Raw genomic sequence first — 26832 nt, forward strand, 5'->3', positions numbered from 1 at the left:
TGTCCTTGCGTAGAAATCTTTCATTTGCACCGTGCAGCACATCGGATTTACTTTCTTGCGGGATATAGAATTGTCGTCCAATTCATTTCCAACTTTCTTAATCATCTTATTTATTTAACATTTATAATTAATGAGATAATTAGTTTTTTAAAATTATTTATCAATTGGGTTTTTAAATTAAGAAAAATGTATCGAGTTTTTAATTTTATACAAAAGAGCACCTTTTTCTGAGCCACTATGATTTTTTTTCAGATTTTTAGCACTTTATTTTGGTACCTAAAATCAATTTCGAAGAGATTTTTTTAAATCACCTTTTGACAGCTGGGTAACTGTTTGACAGCTCCACTCAGTACAAAATGCGGCGAGGGGTGATTCGACAAATTGCTCCCATACAAACTTCAAATTGATTTTTAAATAGGTTCCCGGGCACCAAAATTCATGAAAATTTGGATTTCGGCTCAGTTTTGCATGCAGATTTAGAATATGGAATTATCTCAACACCGCTAAAGAAGCCAATTCCTGGTAATATTCTTTATTATTATTTTTAAGTTTTGATCGAGGGGAGCGACACAAGTTTTTCTAAGCCGACATATCCCAAAAAGCTTTGCCGTCTCTTTATTGGGTATGCCGACTTTTTGTGGGATGTTCCGACTTTTTTGGGCTGTGAAAACTTGTGTCGTCCCCTGGTATGATATATTTTGATTTGAAAATACGAAATAGGTCATACCACCTTCAGGGAATGTATTTTCCATTTTGATTAATCATGCTGTTTGACTACTTTATTGAAGGCTCATGTAGGTATCTTATACACAAAAAGCGCACTCTTCATGCATTCACTTCTTCACGCTTTCCCACTTTTTTGTCTGATCGCAAATCAGATAGCGAAAACACCGACACCAAAGATCAATCTCAAATGAGCCAAATTTCAGATTCCTTCATCGCTATTCCGGTGCACCAAATGTGCAGAGCGGATTGACCCGCTTGCGGCGAACTGGAGTGGAAAACGTAGGTCAGAAGCGTGGCTGGTCTGACGTCGCGCCTCATCACATCTTCCCTGAGTTGTTTTCTTCCACGGGACCGTGTCGATCTGCCTTGAACTTGAACGATTGTGTCCCCGGACCGGACCGGAATCGCATACCTACAAAATCAAAGTCCAAAAGACACGAGCCAAGTTCATAAGAGCATAACTTATCTGAGGAGCACGCGCCTGGCCTGCTGCCTGCAGCATGCCGCCAATCCAATCGTGCAGCGCCTGCCTAGATTGGATCCGCCTGCTGTACAGACGGTGGAAGTTGTTCATCATAGAAGGCGGTAGCGGGTGAACCGCGCGCGCACTCGCTCGCGTCGCGGCCTACTATACCGCGTCTACATCAGGTAGGCGACGTTTATTGATGATGAAGACGGCTCGGCGCGCTGCTGTGCAGCTCTTTCTCTTTGGTGCAGACTCGGGACGCAAGATAAAGGAGTTTGTTCGCTTCGAAAGGCTCTCTTTTCTCTTTCGGGCCGCGTACAAAACACGGCGATTAAAATTTCACCTGGCACCGTTGAGTCATTCCCATTCGAACGACCGAAATCAGTCCTGTTCCAGACGGTGCGCGAATCGGTTTACCTTTCCTTAAAATAGTCGATAAGAGAGCCATCTCCCCCTGGCGATCGAAAGTAACATACGGTTTAAATAGGGTTAGAGTTCGGATTAGAGTGTGGTGATTTGAAGAAAAATAAAATCCAAACTGTGATCGATTTAGTTCCCGCAAAATGAAGAAACTAGTTTTTGCTGTTTTGGTGACCTACTTCTGTTCGATGGCCCTATCTGCCAGTATTCTAGGTAGGTACATGTCCGACGAGGTTCCGGTTCATAGGTTGAGGCAACGAGAAGAGAGTGTGATTCAAAGCATGCTTACTTTCTTTTCTCGGCAACGGACCGTGAAATCCCACATTTCGCGCACATTGATTGTTTACTTATGAATATGAATAGAGGAGTTAATGTCTCCCCCTTTCACTTTTTATGGAAGTAATTGCGCTAAGAAAATTGTTATGCTTTTACACTTTAGAAAAAAAATCGTTTGAATGCAGCGTTGCTTAGTTGAATTACTACGCAGCTTAAATACTTGTTTTCTAAATGACTTATACCTTGACTTATACATCCCAAAGTTATTTTTGTTTGAAATTTTGATATATGATATAAAATAATATATCGAGATCGAGCTTTGACTATTTCATGAATACTACAAAAAAAAAATAATTTTACATAATTATTATTTAGTAATATGTACCGTACAATTTTGATAGCTTTTCAGTCGATTTTTTTTTTTATTTTTTCCATATTGTCGTCGCGGTTGAAACCCGAAGTTTCCCCATACCCGACAGTCGAATTTTCTCAAAATCCATACGTGAAACCTAACGTCGGACATAGTGCGCTGGACAGCGGACCCGGCCCTTTATCCAGCGTATGTGCCCGACGTTCCTCCGACACACGGTTTAGATGGAAAATCGATGTTCGCGTGTCAAATATTCTGATTTTCAACTGCACGAACAATATAACAATATTTTTCTTAGTTTTGTACTTTAAAAACAAGTACTGGGGTCTCAGTTATCAATTTCAATTGAAAAATCGCACAAGTTTGGGTTTTTGGGAAACACAAATTTTTTCCTGTAAGCAATTGCTTTTAAAAGACAATTTTCTCTTTGGGGAAATATTGATTGTACCCTGAAGTTCGCCCAAAAAATCCAAATATTATGCATAGATTGAAATATGTGGAGCACAAAAATGCTTGGAGGAGCCATGCAAAGCATATCACATTGTCATTTCATACCAGAACACGGCATTTTCATAACATATTGTTTGAGCAACCTCTCGTAGCGGAACAGCAGAACCGCAGAACGGTGGTCACTAACCGGAGGGTTGATAGACAATATCAGATCATTCGGGATATCCTAGGTCATTTAAGCTGTTCTTGAGTTTAGATCCTTAAGTCTACGGGTGTAACGGTAGCTTCTCTCACTATACAAAGCTACGATTTGTAATCTATCATGTCCAGTCTTCTGAAAGGTTAATAGACAGTAGCAGATCAGTCAGGATATCCTAGGGCGTCTAAACTGTTCTTAAGTTTAGATCCTAAAGTCGATGGGTATAACCCGTCGAATGCAAAAATGTTGAGAACTCACGAGAGTAATTTTTTGCTCTCATGTTAAGAACATCTATATGAAATAAGAATTATATACAAAATTACCTAAATCCAGATTTGAACTCGAGACCTGTCGATTGCCTTCTTGATTGATTGATTTGTCTTTATAGAGACTTTCAGCGCATGCATTCTTATCTGTGTCATCCTAGAGATGGTGAGTTGCAGCACCCAAAGCAAAACATAAACTTCTCATGACTCAATAATGATCAATCCTGAATATATGTTCAGCAGTGGTAAATTAACACAGCACGTGGTAATCAACTGAACAACGCCTTATACTTCAGCAGCTATTCAGCCCCCAAGTAACCAAAAGTTCCGCTTCCCATGGCAAAATTCACTTTCAAGTTCCGCGAAGTTCAGTTAAAGTTCCGAATGGAACTTCCTGGCTGCTTAAGAGGCTAACGATGAGCCTTTCTGGAACTTTGGACACAAGTTCCGGCAAGGCTCATTGTTAGCCTCTCAAGCAGCCAGAAAGTTCCACTCGGAACTTTATCTGAACTTCATGGAACTTTAACGCTGCTTAAGATGCTACTCGGAATTTTGTCGGAACTTACAAGTTCATAGAAGTTCAGTTCAGTAGGATTGTGTTTCAATGAAGGTTAAATGTTATTTGTTTTTGCAGAAAATAACTGTTTGAAAATACATGAATACAAGATAAAATTTAATTTATCAAATCAATTAATATTAGGTTTCAACAAAAAAAAATATGTCGCCAACCGGATTTGAACCAATAGTCGCTACGTTAGAGCCCTACGCTCTACCACATTACTGCAGTTACGATTGAGTGAGCAGCGGATGAAGTGAAAATCTAGAAACCACAATTAGAATATGAGCAGTGTGCGAAGGGTGTTTAAATTTTCTCATATTGATAATATGTCTTCTAAAATGCATCATGTATTTATCAGTAATTTATCAGAATGTGATTGCAGGGATTCTATTACCGTTTTGCCCTCTACTGCAATGATTTAGACAGAATAACAGTTTCCTTTTAGTTAATGAAATATCTGTTGTTATCACTGCAGCAGAAATGGTCCAAGGTGCCAGCGCGTATGGAACTTTCTCTTCTCTCTCTCGTTTGTCGGGTGAAGATCACTGCGTCCAGATTTTAGAACTATTGTGATATACCCTTTTGCTGTGAGGTACGCAAGTTATCTCAGTAACATATTTGTCACTGAGATACCTTGGTATCGACTGAACTCAAGACCATCTATTATTGATGAATAGAGATCCTGAGTTACAGTAGGGTAAGTGTGCCGATCGTTGTGGTAATAAGGTAAATTAATTTAAAAAAATATGATCTTTTTATCTAATGGAGGGTTTCAAAACGTTAGTAGGTAGTTTTCTATCCAAATTTTCCCGGAAAAATATGAAAACTATCGTTTCTCTCTGTTTTCGATCAAAAGACGCATACCACAACAATAGGCACACTGTTCCTATTATGGAGGTAAAATTTATTTTCGGTTCCTAATGTTGCGGTATCCCATTGAAATCATATGGGATGCCGCAACATTAGGAACACTACCGCAACAATAGGAACACTGCAGCAGAAATATTAAGGAAAATATTTTTTTTAAATAGATTTTTGGGCAAATCTTAAGCACACAAAAAAGTGCAATCTCATCATTTAAGCATAATACATCTAGGCATTTTTTTGGTAACATTTCAGTCGAAAAAGTGCTCAAACGCCACTACCGCAACATTAGGTACTACCACAACGAAGGGAACAATTACCCTATGTGACTCCCCCATTCTGGCGAGACTAGCTTTATGAAGCCAACCACGTCCTTGGGAGATAAGATCCATATGTCAGCAGGCCCTAAAAAGGGCTTGCTGTGAACTTTGAACCTACGTTGAGTTAGTGCACTGCAATAGCAGAGGATGTGTTCTGATGTTTCCCTCTCCTCGTCACAAAAGCGGCAATTTGAGGTTTGGATTGCTCCGATCTTTTGTAGGGGAACAAAGCCCAAAATGCCAAGATGGGGTAAAATGGCCCAACTCATAAAATCATTCCTGAATGGGACTTGATCATTACTATAGGTGAATGGTGTCAAGATATGTTTGCATCGAACATTCTTCTAGAAGCTAGGCCACCAAACCCACGAGAAATCTTTTGATTTCCCAATGAAAATTGGCAACTTCCGGTTTTTCGTGCTTGCAATTAAGGTTTTCTGGTGATTTTATTACCAGCCAAGTGTTTCCAACGAGATTGAGGCTCATATGGAGACGCATGGTTGTTGATGTCTACGCTTTCCATGTTAGGGGTCATTCAAATATTACGATCATCGTTTTGTGGGGAGGGGGGTAACACTCCATTTATTAAGTATACGAAAAAAGCGGACAGAGGGGGGAAAAGGAGTCGGAAATGCCAGAAAACTGATGGACGTAATTTTTGAATGTTTTCATGAAGTGGCATCCTACCCCATGGCAGATGGTCTTTTTGCACCACTTCCGTTTTACGAATCAGTTTTCGAAATCGCTAAAAATCGATGAAAATGCAATAGTTTAGTAAATATTTTTGCTGAACATTCGAGCAAATATTGTCTAGTTACTGTTACCACTTTGAAAGCCTAACAAATGAGGCTAATTATCATTGAAAACGATGAAAGTTTGAAAAATGGCATTTTGCCCCACTTGACCCTAGATGGTATCTGCAGGAGCAGTGTCCAGTTATTAGACCGGTGTAGATGTTGAGATTCCTTTTGTTGAGACCTAATAGTTGTTGGGTTTTCTTGGGGTTTATCGTTACGAGCCTTTTGGATTGGCTCGTATGGGGAAGTGCATTCCAGTTTGATGTGATTTGACTGACCATATATTTGTTCAGTTCCATTTTTACAGAGCAGTCTGAGATCCCGCAGAAGGGCTCAGGGCCAATGAACCTTTCATTAGATCCATTCCTGGCTAGCTCATCAGCAATCTCGTTTCCCTCTAGACCCGTATGTCCTAGGATCCAATATAGGTAGACTCGATTGCGTATGGATAAGTTTTTCAAAGCCAGAATGCATTCCCACACTAGCTTTGAGTTACAGGTGTAGTTATTAAGCGACTTAAGTGCCGCTTGGCTGTCAGAGAAAATACATAGTTTTGCAAACCTATACTTTCTCCTCAGGCATAATAACACGCATTCTAATATTGCATATATTTCCGCCTGAAATACTGTGGGCCACTGTCCTAAGTGGACAGAGATTTTTGTTCTAGGGCCATAGATTCCGGAGCCTGTCAGATTATTCATTTTCGAACCATCTATGAAGAAATTTATAGAGCCTGTTGGAACGCTGGGTCCACCTCCTTCCCACTCCTGGCGGGAAGGAATGAACACATCGTAAGGTAAGTCATAATTGACTACCGTTTCCATCCAGTCACTACAAATTCCTATTGCGGGATTTATGGCAAATTCATTTAATATGCTGAGGTGACCCGTAAGGTCTCCCGACAGCAGTGTTTTTGTTCTCTTTAACCTTAGAGCACTTTTTTCCGCTTCCAGCTTTATGAATTGATCTAACCGGGGCAGGTGAAGCATTGCGTCTAGGGCCAAAGTGGGTGTACTACGAACTGCACCAGTGATCGCTATGCAAGCGGTGCATTGGATTTTGTTGAGCTTCGCCCTTGCAGCAGCCTCATTAGTTTTAGGCCACCAGACAAGGGAAGCGTAAGTAGTCCTGGGACGAACAATGGTTTTATATATCCAGATCCACATGATCATACTTGGTTTTAGGCCCCATCTTTTACCCAGGGTTTTTGAACAAACCCAAAGTGTATTGAGATTGAGACCTTTCTGCACAACTGATTGGAGATGAGAGTTCCAATTCAGTTTTGCGTCGAGTATGACACCTAGATATTTTACTTCGCTTGAATAAACTAGTTGTGTATGATTCAAGAAAAGGGGTTTCAGTTGGACCTTCCTCCGTTTGGTGAAAGGGATAATGGAAGTTTTTGTAGGATTTATGCCTAGTTGTTCCTTATGACACCAGGAAAAAGTGTGATTTTAGGCAGATTGCATTCTTTCCACGACAACACTTTCGAATTTGCCTCGTACAATAATGACAACGTCATCAGCATATCCAACCACTTCGAAGCCTCTTCTCTCTAAGCCAATGTTTCCCTAACTTTTAGGAGGTATCGCCCCCTTAGAGCTTCAAAAAAATATTTTCGCCCCCCTAGGTGAGGTTTTATATTTCTGCAGTAGAAGCACAGACAAACAGACATATTACTTAGAAGAAAATTGCTTCAAAAACATCGGCATGGCATCTCACTAGCACCCTCTATAATGCTCAATCCGAAGCATTCATTTACAGGTGTTGTTTCCCTCGGCTCGATGTAACAATTTTGCAGGTGACGACTCCCCCGAGGCGTCATCCATTCATAAAACATGAATGAAGGTTCATGATTGAGTCATTTTATGTAAACATTGATCGGCATCGCGTTCATTTCTCTCCAAAATTGAGAGGTGACGATGGCACAGCAGCGCCACCATGACACTTGCGAGCACAGTCCGAACCACACTATATTTTCAAAATGACCGTTAAATCGTGCGATGACTTCGATTTGAGTAGTATGTCTGTTTGTCTGTGGTAGAAGGGTGAAACTGTGCTTAGCTAAACCCATTAAAATCAATACTGTGGTAAAGCTAGTATGTAGTGCCATTTAGTGTATCTAAAACTGTGTCATTTTCCCTAAATTGTTTTGAAAATGCGTAGATTCTCCGAATTAAAAAAAATATACTGCATTTTAATCGTGGCTACATATATATGGAAATAGTGTTTGTACCTACTTCTCAAACCATTGTTGATTGAGCATTAATTAATCGAAATAAAACAGACTGTGAACAGAACACCTATGAACACTCGATATTCCCAACCAATCATTGTTCGTAAAGGGAGTTTTTCAACAACCGAGAGTCAATGTTTGGTCATAAGCAGTCAAATAAGACTAGTGGGGCATTTTAAAACAATTACAAAAATAAGTTTTGTGGAAAAAGTTGTAACGGTTCGTAGTACCCCCTCAGCAGGTTGGTGAGATTTTGTCGCGGTCTAGTGTAGTTTTCGTCTGCTTGTTTATTTAAAATTCAGGAAAGTGTTTGTGTTGTTTGTTTCCACTCTTTGTGTTTGCTAGTCACCCGAAAAGGACGCAGCCGTAGATAGCAGCTACCATCATCCTTCAACATTAGCCACCAGATGCCTCTGCCTTGCCTGAATCATGGACGTAGACGTTGGTAGCGAAAGGAGGCCATTAGGATATTGGAGATCTTCAATTGACCTAAGAAACGGCCATTTGCCCAAGTGATCGACACTCGTGAAGTCCGTTGTACTTGTAGTGTCTAATGTGTTCCTATTGTGTGTGTAAATGATGGATTCCAAGGACACAGGAATGGATTCCATGAACCATATATATAATACCTAGAATTCACACCCCCCCCTCCTCACACAGAACCCCGAGGTTTTACTATAAACCGTAGTTAACCGTGGTGAACCCTAACCCCAAAATGGGTCACCCTCCGCCGTGAAGACATCCGGCGAAGACTTGGGCAGATGAAGATCCGGCCATTCGCTACTCCAGGCCGAGGACCAACCTGAGGCCCGTTCTCCAGCGGTCGCAGACACTCCGGTTCGATTGGGCGGCAAAAGTCGCAACGGACATGGGAGAAGAGGAAGGACGATGAAGAAGAGGATCGGTGGATGATGGCGGCAGCAGGAGAAAGGGGCCCCGAAGAAAGAAGGTAGATAGCTAGAAGATAGACAGAAAGTGCACAAACGTTAGCCAATAAACAGGAGTGTGAAAAGGCAATCCAAGTGTTTTCCTGAATCCGCGAAATAGAAAGGATAAGCGTGCCGACCTTGAGATGTGAGGTCCTAATACAGAGTCTCGTTAGCCGCTGGGAAGGGCCACCTTCTGTGACCCTCTCCTCAGCCAACGGTAGCTGTGGCAACCGCCATTTGTTACAAAGTGAAACTCTGAAAAACATCGGTGTATTTTCAAATGTAGTTACTTTTCTCCAAATCTACCTCCGGATCCAATTCAACAGCTTCGTATAAATTTGAATGCGTCCTGTGTTTCAAATAAATTATCAAATAAGTAAAATGTAGCATTCATGACTAAAATTGAAAGGAATTTAACGCAGAATTTTTGGAATGTTTTCAAATTAACTTTCAGTAAAGTTTGAAATTCCTCCCAGAAGCTTCTTTAAAATATTTTCAAACACTGTGTGTGAAGTTGCTCGTAAACACTGTGTTACAAATTTCATCAGAAATGTGTTCTGTATTTCGTCTGAACGTCATGTTTTTGCTTGAAAATGTTTAGATTTCCAGAATCACACAATTCCTTCAAAAATACGTGAAGTTGTCTTTTTTTTCTAGAAATTTTGTCAAAGAGTGCACATAAATACCGATAGTTCTGTAAAATTAGGTTGATGTTTAAGTTTAATAGAAACAGCATTTTAATAAGGCTGGAACAAATCTCATTTTCTTTTGTCACTTTACTCGTTGACTCGTCAAAGGGGGGACGATAAATAATAAACGTATTTGATGCAAAATTACCCACACAATTAGGCAAAATCATCAAACTCATCGGATTTGTTTAGAAATTTTTTCGACGACTCTAATGCCATTATAAAGAGTTTGAATTTTTCGAATAATTTATTTGTGCCTCCTCCCTCAAAATGTTGGATTCCGACCAAAATTTTCCGAGGGGGTGGTGATGACATAAGAGAAAATCGAAATTTGTGTCAGCCCAATAATCCTAGAAAAAACTTGAACTGTAATCTTGAATGTCAGGGAGTTTTTATGATTCAGTTGACATTCTCGACTTGTAATTCAATACTATTGATGTTTTCCAATCATTGAAAAAATCGCCCCCTTTTTAGTATTTTCGCCCCCCAGTTTTGATTTCTCAGATTTTCGCCCCCCTGGACCTGATTTTCGCCCCCAGGGGGGCGATTTCGCCCACTTTGGGAATCACTGCAGCTGTCTAGAAGCTCATCCACCACCAGTGACCACAACAAAGGAGAAAGCACTCCGCCTTGCGGACACCCCCTTGTTGCTTTAACAGTAATGTACACTCAGAAAATAATCTAAACTATTTAGTATAAATCCCACACTAAATCCATTTTGCCTGGTTGACCCCAGAGTCCGTTTATATGCTGGGTATACTGGCCAAGTATAACTTGAATATACACGTATTCTAGTATAACCACGGTATATCGGGGCTAGTTTAACCGTAATTTAGTTAAAAATGATTGGGATTTGTTTTGTTTTGTTTTTTTTTTTATATTAAAAATAATTTCGACGAAATGAAACGAGCAGTTAAGTTTTATTCAGTAAAATCTGGAGTAAAACATATCAAATTAATAAGGACCTCTCCGCTTCCTGGCGAACATCATTTCGGACTGAATCTGTTCCCGGCGATGGCGGCATGGTAACTTGAGCTCTTTCAAGAATTATGGTGACGTTGTCCGATCACACCTCGGATCACACAGTGTCCGCGGTAGTACCTATAAAAAACCTTGATTTCTTAGCAAACGGGCACCGGCCGATAATATTATAAAACAGGAACTCACATTTTTATGGACATCCAGCCTCGCATCCAGCACAGTAAACCTTTGCACCACACGACTAACTCCTTAGGTTCTTCTTGTTTCAGCACATCGAAGGTCACACCTGCAACATAAATTCTTTTTGATTACTCAAATTGCTTTTGAAGCCAATCGCGATCAACACATACCACTTCTTGAAAATTCGCTTTCAAAGCTAGCCAAAACCCGGCCAAAAAGGTATTCAGCATGCTGTCGGGAAATCGCTGCAGATAATTAATATTTTCAGCTTTTTGCTAGTGGAAATAATTAACCAGTTAACTAGTTTTGGCTCGTAACAAAAACAAACATGTTTCTATTGGCGTGATTAAATACACTGGATTGAATAATCTCGCATTATTTTGACACAGTATAACTTTTTAGGCGAATTAAGTATACTTATTAAACTACGTAAAGTGTAAATTGCTAGAAAACAAAAAAGGTGTCGATTTAAATCGATCAAAGTTTTCTTCCATTTCTGAGTGTATGAACCGCTAAGCTCAGAGGAGATTTTTCGATTAGCTAGCATAGCATGTACCCAGGTAACAATGCATGGGTCGAATTTTCTCCTCAACATTGCTGACCCTATAGACGAATAAGAAGCGTTATCGAATGCGCCCTCAATATCAAGAAATGCTACAAGAGCAATTTCTTTTGCATTGAGTGTTTTTTCGATCTTTTGAACTACCGTATGTAGTGCCGAGATCGTAGATTTTCCACTTTGATAAGCGAATTGGTTTTTTAACAAAGGCATGTATGGAACTTTACTTTCTAGGTTTAATCACCGCATGACTTTATGATAATTGAATTTTTATTGGCTTTTCTCGGTGAACTTAATACTACTCAAAGAAGGAGGGAGTAACGAAAGTAATGAAAGAAACGGTGGATAGAATCGCAAGTGTGCGACGAGAGAAATTGAATAGAAGTTGAAAATAAGGCATTTTATGAGACGTTTCAAATCAGCTGTTTTTTGAATGTTTACCAGTTTTGAAGTCCAACCGCTGGGCCCATTTATTTACATTTTCGCTAGCATAACATGTGACACAGGCCCATCAAATAAACGGGGTTCATTCATCTGCAAAAATCCGTCAATCCGCCCACTATAATCAATATCCGTAGACCGTGGGGATGTTTTTTCCATCTGCTAGTGACATCATGCAGCTCGGGGGATTGATACATGCCACATTAGAAATCGAAACATTTCTGTCAGCAAAAATCTGATTGGCGCTCACCACATGTTATGCTACTTTTCGCGAAAACAAAAACATCAAATGTAAACAATAACAATGAGCGGCCCACCGGTAGAACGTCTCGTAAAATAGCTTATTAACAGAGGGCCATAATTGAACAACACAATCACAACGACGATCCCTTTGCCTAACGTTCTCGTGTTGAACGGCTAGGTACTAGTAGTTTGATGATGACTACTAGCCCTAGACAGGCAAAAAGATCGTGGTTGTGATCTGTTAAATGTTGTTCGGCTTTGCTTTCGGTTCTATCGATCGGTGACACTTGTTCATAGATTCATATCGAGCGAACGTTACTTATTTGATTTTTCGCGCTTTCATCTCGTATGCTCCTATTGTGTCTGTATGGAACTTATCTAGCGGTCTTCAACACTTCTGGTTCGACTCCAGACCCGGCAACAAAAAAATGATTTAAACATTCATGTGTAGGGGCATTAGTACCGTCGATAACGAAACGGTGCTAAAAATAGATTTTTGTTTTGGGTGTTCATGTTGCACGTATTAGGCATGTGCAAATGCAAATGTACAGCACTAGCATTTATGTTACTTTAGCAATGGCTGTCAACGTGCTGCAATATGTGGCACTAATTTGATTTTAGTGGGGCCCTTTCCGACTTTAATATTGCTTCAATGAGGTGTTTAAAGTAATGCAGCATTATATGCACAATTTTAAATAAATATCAATATATGGCAACATTGATGCACTTATATACGGCTTCGTGGTTACTTGGGTAGAAACCCTGAGGACATCGAAAAACACACTTATGGAAATCCTTTTTGCTGTTTTGTTTTGATTATGCGTTCCGTTTCATCCCGTTCCCTGAGCAGAATGACGGTTGAACCGTTTCTAGTTTGAATGATGTGCAGAGCAGCAGGGTCAAATTAAAAAGTGTTCAGATTAGATGCGGTCAAACCAACAGGGGTAGACGTTATAAATAAAGAGGAAGTTTTTTTTAAATATTCACCCATTTTCGCAATTATTGCCGAAACGAATTATCCAGGGTTTTCATTATGGATAGATGAGAAATAATAACCAAAATTACACCACATTTTTATAAGTTTTATTTAAATAACGAAATATACAGGGGTTACTCAAAATAACTGGGACAGGTAAAATTTTCACTTTTCAATAAATGTTCAACTCGCTGTAACTTCTCGAAAAGTGCATCAAATATTCTCAATTTTTTACTGTAAGTTCATCAACTAGTTGTGTATCAGTAGTCCAATTTTGGAGAAGATTGGGCCATTTTACACAAATTAAAAAGATTCTAGAAAAAGGTAAAATTATCCGATAGCTAACTTTGAGCTGTTATATCTCCGGATTCAATGAACCGAATGCAATGAAATTTTGATCATTCATGACTTGTATAATGAGCTATGAAAAACCTTTGACTTAACTTAAAATTCTTAACACGGAAGAAAATTATACCCAAGTAACCAAAAGCATTATATCATAACATTATTTCAATCGTATTATAGTTTAGCTAATGCGAGATAACTTTTATTCTACACCTGTCAAGTAATAAAGCGTTTAATCTACATTATGAAAGCATTGAAGCATTACAGGATTTTGACAGTTCGGTATAGTTCTATAGGGACGTTGTTTAATGCTTCAATGCATTACCATGTTAAAAGCTTTATGGCAATCAATAATGCAAGGATTTATTACTTTATATATGCCTTTACTAATGCTTTCATAGTTGTAAACAGAAAAAAACATCAGTTCGAAAACACAACCATTTAAAAGAAAAGAAAAACAAACCCAAATTTTCATGGATTGCTGTGTAGAACTTAGATTATCATGCTCAGATGTTGCTGAAAATCTATATTGTGTATGTTTTTTTTTATTCTGGTTGGGACATAAAGACAATCAGATGTTGAGGGAACAAAAATTATGTGGGGTTGAGGTATTGGTTTCCTTATTTAACATATAGTGCCCCGATTTCATAAAATAAATGGTAGAAGTGAGCACGTATGAAAACAATAAGAGCAGAATCAACACAGACTAATTTATATCTTTATATTATCTTCGTTTGTGGAATCAATTGGCTTCTTTAACGATGTTGAGATAATTTGATATTCTGAATCCGCATGCCAAACTGAGCTAAAATCCAAATTTTCATGATTTTTGGAGTCCGGGAACCTATTTAAAAATCCATTTGAAGTTTGTATGGGAGCGATTTGTCGAATCACCCCTCGTCGCACTTTGTACTGGGCGGAGGTGTCAAACAGTTGCCCAGCTGTCAATTGGTGATTTCAAAAAATCTCTTTGAAATTGATTTTAGGTACCAAAACAAAGTTCTAAAAATCTGAAAAAAATCATAGTCACTCAGAAAAAGGTGTTCTTTTGTATAAAACCAAAAAATCAATACATTTTTCATAATTTAAAAACCCAATTGGTTCTGCAATCGCTTGTTTTCGAAAGAAATTGGGAGAGTAAGATAACTGATGGCATTCAGACCCTTGCACAACTTTTTAGAGCTGCTGAAAACACAAACCAATAAAGCACGAGCTGAGTATACGTTACTTTATGTTGTACATTTTTCCGGGTGCAAAATGCATGGTAGTCGTAGCACAGCGTTATCGCGTCCGAGTTTCATCGTAGTCCAGTTTCAGCAGTCTAGGTTCAATTCCCGAATTAGAATAAAAAACATCAGAGTAAGAGTATCGGAACAGGTATGAGAAGATAAAAAAAGACAGAAAAATGAAAAAATACTTTTTTTTTCTTTTGTTGACATGATGCCTTAAGTATACATTCCATACTATTTCATTGCATTAGCTATATGGTACAAGCATTTTATATGCTTTAGCAATCACCACAGTAAAGCTTGCTTCAAATCAACAATAGTAGCGCCACTTTCGACTTTAAACCTACTTTAATGGTACCTATATGACAAAACAACTTTACATCGCATGTCATATAATATACTATAAAGCGAAATAAATGCTCTATATGCAGCGTCATGGTTACTTGGGTAACGATTAGATTATTTTTCTAATAAAACATCAAATTATCCAAAACTTCAACATCGTTTCAAAATTCAAGATGCAAATTATAGTTCAATTAATTTCCCTCCAAATGACTTATATATAAATTTGTTTTGAAGGAAAGTTACAACATAGCCACTAATAAGTTGAGAAAGTAATGGGATGCATATTAGAAATTGATGAATTTATTAAAAAATCGTGAAATGAATGAAATCGTTATAACTTTTTCTCTTGTTAAAAATTTAAAGTTAAGTTAAACGTTTTTAAGAGTTCATCATATAAGTCATGAATGGTCAAAATTTCATTGCAATCAGTTCATTGAATCCGGAGATATAAAAGCTCAAAGTTGGCTATCGAATAATTATACCCTTTTCAAGAATATTTATATCTTCGTGAAGAATAGCCCGATCTTTTCCAAATTTGAACCACTGATACACAACTAGTTGATGAACTTACAGTAAAAATTTGAGAATATTTGATGCCCTTTTCAAAAAGTTACAGCGAGTTGAACATTTTTTAAAAAGTGAACATTTTACCTGTCCCAGTTATTTTGAGTATCCCCTGTACATATCATTTGACACACGTTTGTTGAAGTAATATTTGCTTTTTTAGGTCAATGGAGATAATACAGGGGATACTCAAAATAACTGGGACAGGTAAAATTTTCACTTTAAAAAAAATGTTCAACTCACTGTAACTTTTCGAAAAGGGCATCAAATATTCTCAAATTTTTACTGTAAGCAGTGTTGGTAAAAACTCAAATTCTCAAATCTCATGGTTGAGTTGATTCACGCGCGATTCTTGACCCGCCAAACTCACCGCCGAAAAAATCATGCATGAGTTGACTCGTGATTTTACTCATTCCTTAATTTCTTGGTAGTCTTATTATTTATAACGAAGTTTTTAGGATTGTATGACAGAACAAGATCAAACCTTGCATACAACAACAAAGATTGTTGTTTAAATTGATTTGGATTCGTTTTACAAGCAAATGAGATTTCGGCGCTTGACTCGCGAGAGCGAGATTTTGCATGAAAATCTCGCGCGTGAGAAAATGATTCAGAATCGCGCACGAGTTTGCTCACGCAGGAGCGGTTCATGAGTGAGCTTTGAGTGTGAGTTTACCAACACTGACTGTAAGTTCTTCAACTATCAGTTGTCAAGATTTGGAAAAGATCGGGCCTTTTTACACAGTTATAAAGGTTCTAGAAAAAGGTATAATAATTCGATAGCCAACTTTGAGCTGTTATATCCCCAGATTCAACGATCCGAATGCAATGAAATTTTGATCATTTATGACTTATATAATGAACTATGAAAACATTTGACTAAACTTAAAATTCTTCACACGAAAGAAAATTATTTCGATTAGTTTATTTTTCTAATATAACATCAATTCATCCAAAACTTCATCATCGTTTCAAAATTCGAGATAGTAATTATAGTTCATTTAAATTCCCTCTAATTGAATTGAATATATTTATTAGCGTGGTTCAAAAAATCGTTTTTGCTCCACACCGCTTATTCGATTCCTAACCAGATTATATGCCTTCTCACAAAATTTGAGCTCATTTGGTTGAAAATTGAGACTGCACAAGCCCGTCAAAGTTTGTATGGGAATTACTATGGGAAAAAGATGTTTTTCATTCAATCGACCGTAGCATTTCCACAAGTACCCTATTGGGTTAGTCGACCCTTGGTAATACTAGGCTACTCTATCAGCTACAACTTTGCCGAAGACCGCATTCAAATCGGACGCCTCAATAATTAGTTATCGATTTGTATCCAACTGGGCAAACTTTAGCTATGATCCTCCAGCTTTCCAGCAGGCAACATTGCTGCATATGGCGCCAAAGATAGCACACTGAAATCATGGCTACTATGTTCCACTGCAGAATGTAGTGATGCCCACCGAATAGTTTAACCATCATGAGTAAAGATTTCGATTCTGGATAAAAATCGGTAACTAATTAATGAGGCGTCCGATTGGAATGCGGTCTTCGGCAAAGTTGTAGCTGATAGAGTAGCCAAGGATTACCAAGGGTCGACTAACCCAATAGGGTACTTGTGGAAATGCTACGGTCGATTGAATGAAAAACATCTTTTTCCCATAGTAATTCCCATACAAACTTTGACGGGCTTGTGCAGTCTCAATTTTCAACCAAATGAGCTCAAATTTTGTGAGAAGGCATCTAATCTGGTTAGGAATCGAATAAGCGGTGTGGAGCAAAAACAATTTTTTGAACCACGCTAATATTTATGTTTCAAAGGAAAGCAACCAAATAACCGGCATTAAGGACAGACTTGTTAGAATCCCAAAATGGCCGCCACAATGGCCGACTTTGGCACCTACTCACGATTTCGAGGGTACAAATCTCTTCGTAAATAAAACCAGCGCAGCTGATCTTTTTATTTTACGCTAATTGCAAGTGAGCAAGAACAGAATAATAAAATGCACTGTTGTGTGAAGCTTGCTTCTTGAAATTTGTGCGTTTGAAGTTTTGATGCACTGTTGTAGCGGGATATCAAGACGTTTGTCCTCAAATTGAAAAAGTAATGGGATACATATGAAAAATAGATAAATTTACTGAAAAAACAAGGAATAAATGAAATCGCCATAACATTTTTTCTTATTAATAATTTGAAATTATGCCAACTGTTTTTTTTTTAAAGTTCATTATATAAGTCATAAATGATCAAAATTTCATTGCATTCGTTGCATTGAATCCGGAGATATAACAGCTCAAAGTTGGCTATTGAATAATTATACCTTTTCCTAGAATCTTTATAACTTCGTGTAGAATGGACCGATCTTTTCCAAATTTTAACCACTAATACACAACTAGTTGATGAACTTACAGTAAAAATTTGAGAATATTTGATGCCCTTTTCGAAAAGTTACAGCGAGTTAAACATTTTTTGAAAAGTGAAAATTTTACCTGTCCCAGTTATTTTGAGTATCCCCTGTACTTTGTACTGGCGTTCCCTCACTATCGATGCGGCCACAGAACTCGTTCCATTTGAGGGTTGCGGAAAGGTTTTAAGGTCCTGGGTCTGGTTTTGTGCGTCTGATACGGTCATGAAGAATAAATACGGCGGACTTTGATGCCGTTCCGGAAACCTTGATGACAGGCTTGTAAATGACCTCTTGTGTAGCACATCTGGCCTTTCTACTGAAAACAAAGATATCAGAAATGTTGAGACTTATTTTGAAATCGGAGGTAGTAATTTAAAAAAAATGTATATCTTACGCTACTGGACAATAAACAATGAATGAATGAATGAATTTAGGTCCCATCGATGGTTTTGATTTTAAGGTACTCACCTGGAATAATTAAGGATTTCATTGTTTTAATTCTCGACACGCACCAGAGACTTCTTGAAAATTCTGAATAAAACACTTCGGCTTGCTTAAATTATTGATAACTATTTTTTCATCCATCAGAATGTAAAAAATACCCATTTATAAGCTGAAGGAGGATGATTAAAATAAGTTTTTTTACCCTTTTTATATTTTGATGAATTTATACATGTTAAAGGGTACTGCTGAGTTCGCAGTGTATATACATGCTATGCGAAAATGGGTGATTTTTTACCCATCAATGGGTTTTCACAAACAACTCTGTTTTTAGAGTTTTTAGATTTTTTTTCTCGATCCCCGAGAGTGAATAATATTTAAGTCTAATTTAGGGTAGATTTTTTGTTTAGTGTCAGGAAATCTCCCCGAAGGTCGAAAAAAAGAGAAGTTTCCACCAGTCTCTCGTGAGAGCACCTTTAACGGTGCGCTTCTATAGCCCGTTTGGCAGCCCTCCATCATTGCAGCAAACTTTACCGGTCGCTGCTGGATGCGCTCGCAAAATAGTAGCGCTATGGGTGGGTGACCAAATATAGTAGCGGGACAGTTGCGCTGCTAAAAATGTTATGGAAATATGACAGCCCTCCCGATACGAACCTGGGTGACTAATTTGATTGCTACCGGTGTGGAAAAGAGTGGTTAACGTTGAACTTTTCGTCATTGAAATCATCGTCATCATCAAACATTTGAAAGCAGTTTTTTCGTTCAAAACAAAAGTTTTTGCTATGAAAATATATTCACTGTACTCCACATGAGGAATACAATGCAGTGAATATATTTTCATGGTCCTTGTTTTGATTTGCAGCGAGAAAACTGCTTTTTATTTTTCAAAAAATGATGACGAATGCTTGAGCCTTAAGTCAAAATGGTAGCGCTGCGCGGGTTGCTCGAATAGTAGCCGCCGTTAATGTTGCTCTGAGCCGCAGTCTCTTTATCTCTTTTTCTTTCTCCATTTTGCTGCTTGAAAACGTCATTCGCCTGTCACCGTCACCGTCACCGTCGTCGCAGTTTCAGTTTTCTCTTCATTCGTGGCGGTGTGGCTTTTTTTTTTCTTGGAGTAGAGTGAAAAATTTTCTGATTCGATAGAAAACGCGTAGAAAAGTGCAAATTTTCCGATTGAAAAAGGTGGATTTTTGGTGCGCGCGAAATGTCGGACAGTGGCAGCGGTTCGGACAATGACAGTGTGGTGTCGAATCGATCCCGCAAAAGCGGTGGTTCCAACCGAAGCCGATCTATGTCCCGCTCGGCATCGAGGTCAGTGTCGCGATCGCGCTCGCGTTCCAGATCGGTTTCTCGGTCCCGGTCGCGTTCTGCGTCCGGATCCGGTTCGGATGGGGAGGGGGAGCAGATACGGATGAAGAAGAAACGCAAGATGAGTGGTGGTTCGGATGAGGAAGAGGTAGAGGACGAGCAGGAACCGGAGGGAGAGGATTTGGACTCGGAGGAGTACGAGGATGATGAAGACGACGACGATCGACGGGGAGGTAGAAAGAAGAAAAAGAAGGAGCGATTCGGTGGATTTATTATTGATGAGGCCGAGGTGGACGATGAAGTGGATGAGGATGAAGAATGGGAAGAGGGAGCGCAGGAGATTGGAATCGTGGGCAACGAAGTGGAGGAGTTTGGACAGACCGCACGGGAAATTGAAAACAGACGGCGAGGAACAAATCTGTGGGATAACCAGAAGGAGGATGAAATTGAGGAATATTTGCGGAAGAAGTATGCAGATGAGTCTATTGCCCGGAGGCATTTCGGCGATGGAGGTGAGGAAATGTCCGATGAAATTACCCAGCAGACGTTGCTTCCTGGAATTAAGGATCCGAATCTGTGGATGGTCAAATGTCGCATCGGGGAAGAGAAAGCGACCGTTTTGCTGCTTATGAGGAAGTTTTTGACTTATGCCAACACGGATGAGCCGCTAATGATTAAGTCGGTCGTGGCCCCGGAGGGAGTCAAGGGGTACGTCTACATTGAATCGTACAAACAGACCCACGTCAAGGCGGCCATCACCAATGTGGGAAATTTGAGAATGGGTATTTGGAAACAGGACATGGTTCCGATCAAGGAAATGACGGACATTCTGAAGGTAGTCAAGGAACAAACTGGACTCAAACCGAAGCAATGGGTCCGTTTGAAGCGTGGTATCTACAAGGACGATATCGCACAGGTAGACTACGTGGACTTGGCCCAGAATCAGGTCCACTTGAAGTTGCTTCCACGTATTGATTACACTCGGCTGCGGGGAGCTCTCCGTACAACGCAGTCTGAAAATGACGAAAACAAACGCAAGAAGAAGCGTCGACCTCCAGCGAAACCGTTTGATCCGGAAGCGATTCGAGCTATCGGCGGAGAAGTAACCTCCGATGGTGACTTCTTGATCTTTGAAGGCAACAGATACTCCCGAAAAGGGTTCCTGTACAAGAATTTCACCATGTCGGCCATTCTGGCCGAAGGCGTTAAACCAACCCTGGCCGAATTGGAGCGTTTCGAAGAACAACCCGAGGAGATCAACATCGAACTGGCCGTATCCGGCAAGGAAGACCCGGTTGGAGCTCACACTTTCTCCATGGGAGACAACGTCGAGGTCTGCGTGGGTGATCTGGAAAATTTGCAAGCGAAGATCATCGCCATAGATGGAGCCCTGATTACGGTCATGCCGAAACACGAGGACCTCAAAGATCCGCTCATTTTCAAAGCCTCAGAATTGCGGAAATACTTCAAAACCGGAGACCACGCCAAAGTGCTTGCAGGACGATACGAAGGAGAAACAGGTTTGATTGTCCGCGTGGAACCGCAACGGATTGTCCTGGTGTCGGATCTGACTATGCACGAGCTGGAAGTATTGCCGAGAGATTTGCAGCTTTGTTCCGATATGGCCACCGGTGTCGATTCGCTCGGTCAGTACCAGTGGGGTGATTTGGTCCAGTTGGATCCCCAAACGGTGGGGGTCATTGTCCGCTTGGAGCGTGAAAACTTCCACGTTTTAGGCATGCACGGAAAAGTCCTGGAGAGTAAGCCGACCGCCTTGCAAAAGCGCAGAGAGAACCGCAACACCATCGCCCTGGATGCGGATCAGAATCAAATCCGCAGGAAGGACATTGTCAAGGTCATGGAAGGACCCCATGCCGGTCGGGATGGTGAAATTAAACATCTTTATAGGAATCTTGCCTTCCTGTACTCGCGGATGTACACCGAAAACGGTGGAATCTTTGTTTGCAAAACCAGGCATCTCCAGCTGGCCGGTGGTAACAAATCCCAGGGTAACGTTCTGATGCCAATGGGTCAGTTTGGATTCATGTCTCCTCGCATTCACTCCCCGATGCATCCGTCCGGTGGCCGTGGAGGACGTGGAGGTGGAGGCCGGGGCGGTCGGGGAGGTGCCCGCGTCAACCGAGATCGAGAAATCCTCGGTAAAACCATCAAAATCACAGGTGGACCGTACAAAGGGGCCGTCGGAATTGTCAAGGACGCCACCGAGAGCACCGCTCGTGTCGAATTGCATTCCTCCTGTCAGACCATCTCCGTGGACCGGAATCACATCACGGTCGTCGGAGCCACCCCGAAAGAGGGCTCCGTGTCGAGCTACATCCGCACTCCAAGTCGCACCCCCGGCAGCAGCTACGGCTCTCAAACTCCGGTCTACTCCGGATCCAAGACCCCGCTGCATGGCTCACAGACCCCATCCTACGATGTTGGCAATCGTACTCCTTATGGTTCGATGACCCCGTCTCACGATGGCAGCATGACTCCTCGCCATGGCGCCTGGGATCCAGCGGTTACCAACACCCCGGCCCGCTCCAACGACTTCGACTTTAACATGGAAGAACCCTCACCGAGTCCCGGATACAACCCTAGCACCCCCGGCTATCAGATCAACACCCCCTTCGCTCCGAACACCCCCGGAAACATGTTCAACGCAGAAAACTACAGTCCCTATCAACCCAGCCCCAGTCCAAGTCCCTCCCCGTACCAGGTGGGCTACATGGGTACCCCATCGCCGAGCGGATATTCTCCGGCCACCCCCGGAGCGCCGCAATCCCCGTACAACCCGCAAACTCCCGGCGCCAGCTTGGACTCGCAGTACAGCGACTGGTGCACCACGGACATCGAAGTCAAGATCCGGAACCACGACGACTCACATCTGGAGGGCCAAAGCGGATTCATCAAGACCGTCAACAGTGGCGCTTGTTCCGTGTTCCTCCCGGCCGAGGATCGTGTCGTTACGGTGCTCAGCCAAAATTTGGAACCGGCCGTCCCGGGGCCAGGCGATCGGTTCAAGGTCATTTTCGGCGAGGATCGCGACTCGATCGGGGATTTCCTGTCGATGTCGAGCAGCAAGGAAGCGATGGTGTCCTTCAACGGCAAAAAGAAAATCATGCCGCTGAGTTATCTCTGCAAGGTTACGATGGATTAGGATGGGGGACGAGCAGGAGCAGCCGTCGGTCAACGTTGTTGATCAGTTTATTTGGATATATCGGTGTGACATTATGCAAGCTGTTGGATCAAATGAATTTCGTACGTGTTATCAATGAACTTGCATCTAGTTTTAAGGTAAGCGAAAACGTCATAATTTAATATTGTATTATTCAAAAGGAATATTATTGTATTCGATTATATTTTATTCAACTTTTTATGTTTGTGGTATCGAGATGTTATCCTAGAATGGCATAAAGTAAGACGGTAAAAGCGCAATAGATATAACAGTCTGACCCGATTTTGTGTCAGCTTTAGAACCGATTTTATCTGCTTTTTGAGAATAATCAACCTGTGGTTAACAGAACCCTTCTTGCACTTATTATAGTTATTTATGTAACGAGTTGCAAAAAGTTGATTTTTTCAGCACGAGTCGTATATTTATCCAACGAGGCTTGCCGGGTTGGATAAATACGAAGAGTGCTGAAAAAATCGAGTTTTGCAACGAGTTCCACACAAAATGTTATGCTATGATTTTTTTTCATTATACTTCCCATTTGGGTTGCATAATGTTCAAAATGCAACTCAAATGAGTTTCATTATGAACATGAGGCAACCATTTTTCATTATAGAACTCATTTCAGTTGCATAATGTACCAGGGCGTAAAAGTTGGTTATGATGATACCAAAATTATTTAGAATAAAATTAAAATTATGATACTGAATTGCATAAAAAATATTGTTGTATTGTATTCAACATATTTATTTTGTGTCATTATGCTTTTTGGTTATTCTAGAAAGTATTGGGAGTTTGGCATCTAGTGGATTGGTTTCCAAAATAGCATCATTGGCCATGAGCTAAACCTATACCAGAAATGCCTGGTACCTTTCTAAACATTCTTGTATGGAATGTTCACGAATATCTTCCATAAATTCTTTCAGAGATTTTTCAAAAATAAATCCAGAAATTTCTTTAAAAAAATGTACAAAAACCCTTTAGGAGTCCATCCAGGTATTCGTTCATTAATTCGTCCAGAAATTACTGCAGACATGTAATTCTTCAGATTTTTCATAGAGAATTTCTTCCAGGAATTCGCTAAGACATATCTACTGAGATTCTCTATGGTATTCCTCTTGGGATAGCTTCTGGGATTCATCATGGGGTTTCTTCAGAAATTCCTCCAAGAATTCCTCCAGGGATTCACCCGGGAATTCCTTCTGTGATCCTTTCAGGAACAACTTCCAGGATTATTAAAAAAAAATGCTTCCAAGAACTCTTCTTCTGGATTCTGGATTCCTTCAGGACTTCCAACGGTTTCTTCACAGTTTCGATTTCTTCAGTACTTTCTCGTGGGATTTCTTCAGAAACTCCTCCTAGAATTGCATCAGAAATTTATTCCAGGGATTCTTCCAAAAATTCCTCCGGGAATTCTTCCAGGATTCCCCTCTGTGGATATTTGCGTGGATTCCTCTTAATATTTCTACAGGGATTCCTCCAGGAATTCCTCTAGAGATTTTGCAAGGAAATTCTCTAGAGATTCCTTCAGGAATTCTTACATGCATGACTCCAGGAATTTCTCCAAGCATTCCTGCAAGTGTTTCTACAAGGATTTCTATAGGGATTCCTCTAGGATTTCATTCAGGGACTCCTCCAGGAATATCTTCTAGGATTCCACCAGGAATTACCCCAGGAATTCTTTCAGAAATAACTACAACAGTTTCTCCAGGAAATCTTCTAGGGGTTCCTTCAGAAAATTTCTCCCGGAATTTATCCAATAATTCTGCATGAATTTCTCTCGAGGTTCCTCTAAGAATTCCTTCAAGGATTTCTTCAGGAATGCTACAGAAATTCCCTCAGCAATTTCTCCCAGAATTTATCCAGGAATTATTCCATATATTCCTCCAGGCATTCCTCCATGATTTCATCCAGGAATTTTTCCAGGAACTTCTCAGGAATTCTATCAATAATTCTGCAAGGATTTACCCCAAGAATTTCTCCAGGAAATCCTCCATAGATTCCTTCAGAAATTATTTCAGGATTTTTTTCAGGAATGCCTCCAGGAATTCTTCCAGGAGTTTATTCAGTTTTTTTTTCTACAAGAGATTCCTTCAGAAATTTCTCCAGGGATTTCTCTTAAGATTCTTCCAGTGAAATCTCCAGCAATTCCCCCGATGATTCCTCCAGAAGTATCTCCAAGAATTCCTCCAGAAATTCCACTGGGAAATCCTCTAGGGAATTTATCTAGGATTTTTTTCAGAAATTTCCCCAGGGATTCTTCCTAGAATTCCTCTGGGAGTTTCTCTAGGAATTTCTTCAGAAACTTTTCCAGGTTTTTCTCCCAGAATTCCTCTAGAGATTCCTCCTGAAATTCATTCAGGGATTCCTCCAGAGATAGTTCCACGGAATTTCTCCAAGAATTCCTCTAAGAATTCCTCCTGGGATTTTGTCCAGAATTTGTCCAGAAGTTCTCCTAACATTCCTTCTGAGATTCGTTCAGAAATTGCTTCAGGGATTCTTCCTAGAATTCCTCTGGGAATTCCTCTAGGAGTTTCTCTAGGAATTTCTTTAGAAACAAAGACCATTCAGGGGTCTGACTGGGCCTATTACCCTCTCTAAGTTTGTAATATTCTCACCAACTTGGAATTATATTTTCCCGGCACATAAATGACTTCGGCAAGTGTCCGACATACTATGCAGCTGCAAGATCAGTATAACTAGATCAGATGACTTGAAGATATGATATTTACGAAACTGTTTGCCATCGCTTGTACATTCAGCTATTCCAATCATTACTGCAAAGCACATCGGCCACATGCCTAAAATCAAAGCGTCCTGGAAGATTTAATCCAAGCCCAGAGTAAAACCTCTTGGATGGAAATGGACGTAAATCGGGTTTCTTTCTGCTCTTGATAGATAAATTGATGATTAACTCTCATTCTTGTTTTCGATCGAATTCACTTTCGAAATAAATTGTTTCCGTTTAACACTCAATCTACAGAGGGGGTGAAAACTCCCGCGAACTACCAAGGGTCCAAAAAAAGTCGGAAGTCCAACTTTGACAAGGCAGCTCTCGGTCGTTTTTCAACCGATTTCAAAACTTTTTTTTTGCGATGGAACCGGACAGGTTTCAAAAACTGTCCATTTTAAAGATTTCAAAATAGATGCGTCTACCCAAAGTTATTAAGCAAAAAGCACTTCCTACTTTTTAGAGAGCGCATTTTTTAAACACTTTGATCAATAAAATAAAATTTAAAGCGATGACATATGGTTTTTTCGACCCTAAATCATGCGTACAGCCGGAGTGAACATGTTTATGCAAAATAAATGATTTTTCAGTACACTGATATTTTAATTTATTGAAAAAAACTACTAAAATACCCTATTTTTCACATAAAATAAGCAATCAATCAGAATTCAAAGCGATGACATAATATAGTTTTTTTTTGGTCTTAAGCTGTTCGTAGGATTGTACTGGGCATTTTTATGAACAATGAAAATATGCTCATTATCAGTGCGAGAAATAAGTACAGTGACCCCACACCGATGAATCACCTTAATTTTTGTACACTATTTATGAATCACCATGTTGATCAAATGGAGTGATCCATAAACTGTGGTCATTTTTGCCGATTCATAAATTGTGGGGTCACTGTATAAAGACAGAGCCGTTTTCCATACAAAATAATGGTTTAGGGATTAAAATCTCTTTTTCTAGCGATTCGATTGTTATGGAATTTTGTCTGCAACCTTGAAATAACTAGAATTTTGGCTAGAAATATAAATCATCATCCATGAAAACGTTTATATCGACTTTTCAGATTCAAATAAATATAAAGACACATTTTTATATGGAAATAAGTGTCTTTATATTTATTTGAATCTGAGAAGTCGATATAAACGTTTTCATGGATGATGATTTATATTTCTAGCCAAAATTCTGGTTATTTTAAGGTTGCAGACAAAATTCCATAACAATCGAATCGCTAGAAAAAGAGATTTTGATCTCTAAACATGATTATTTTGTATGGAAAACGGCTATGTCTTTATACTTATTTCTCGCACTGTACTCTTATTTTGTTTCA

General features: G+C 39.9%; 3 protein-coding genes and 1 long non-coding RNA gene across 5 annotated transcripts in view; 2 read left to right on the plus strand and 2 right to left on the minus strand.

Annotated features, from left to right (window-relative positions):
- The window catches only part of LOC134288002 (craniofacial development protein 2-like), a 366803-nt gene that overhangs the window by 309470 nt on the left and 30501 nt on the right, over window positions 1–26832 (minus strand). The window lies entirely within an intron of this gene.
- The window catches only part of LOC109424312 (uncharacterized), a 47502-nt gene continuing 22247 nt past the window's right edge, over window positions 1578–26832 (plus strand). The window contains exon 1 of one of the 2 annotated variants that reach the window (XM_062851487.1): window positions 1578–1825. In XM_062851487.1, the coding sequence (XP_062707471.1) occupies window positions 1756–1825 (70 nt within the window). In that variant the 5' untranslated portion in view covers window positions 1578–1755. Of the gene's footprint in view, window positions 1826–22746; window positions 22888–26832 lie in introns of those variants that run through there. The other variant, XM_029859091.2, reaches the window with a different exon arrangement.
- Window positions 10239–11225, minus strand: LOC109397235 (uncharacterized). Its single transcript, XR_002127003.3, has 3 exons — window positions 10899–11225; window positions 10735–10834; window positions 10239–10668 (listed from the first exon to the last, which is right to left on the minus strand). It is a non-coding gene; the product is annotated as an uncharacterized LOC109397235 (long non-coding RNA).
- Window positions 19339–22847, plus strand: LOC115253500 (transcription elongation factor SPT5). Its single transcript, XM_062851477.1, has one exon. The coding sequence runs from the start codon at window positions 19484–19486 to the stop codon at window positions 22748–22750; it is 3267 nt and encodes a 1088-aa protein (XP_062707461.1). The 5' UTR covers window positions 19339–19483; the 3' UTR covers window positions 22751–22847.

The sequence above is a fragment of the Aedes albopictus genome, chromosome 2 (genome assembly GCF_035046485.1).
Source record: "Aedes albopictus strain Foshan chromosome 2, AalbF5, whole genome shotgun sequence".
NCBI lineage: Eukaryota > Metazoa > Arthropoda > Insecta > Diptera > Culicidae > Aedes > Aedes albopictus.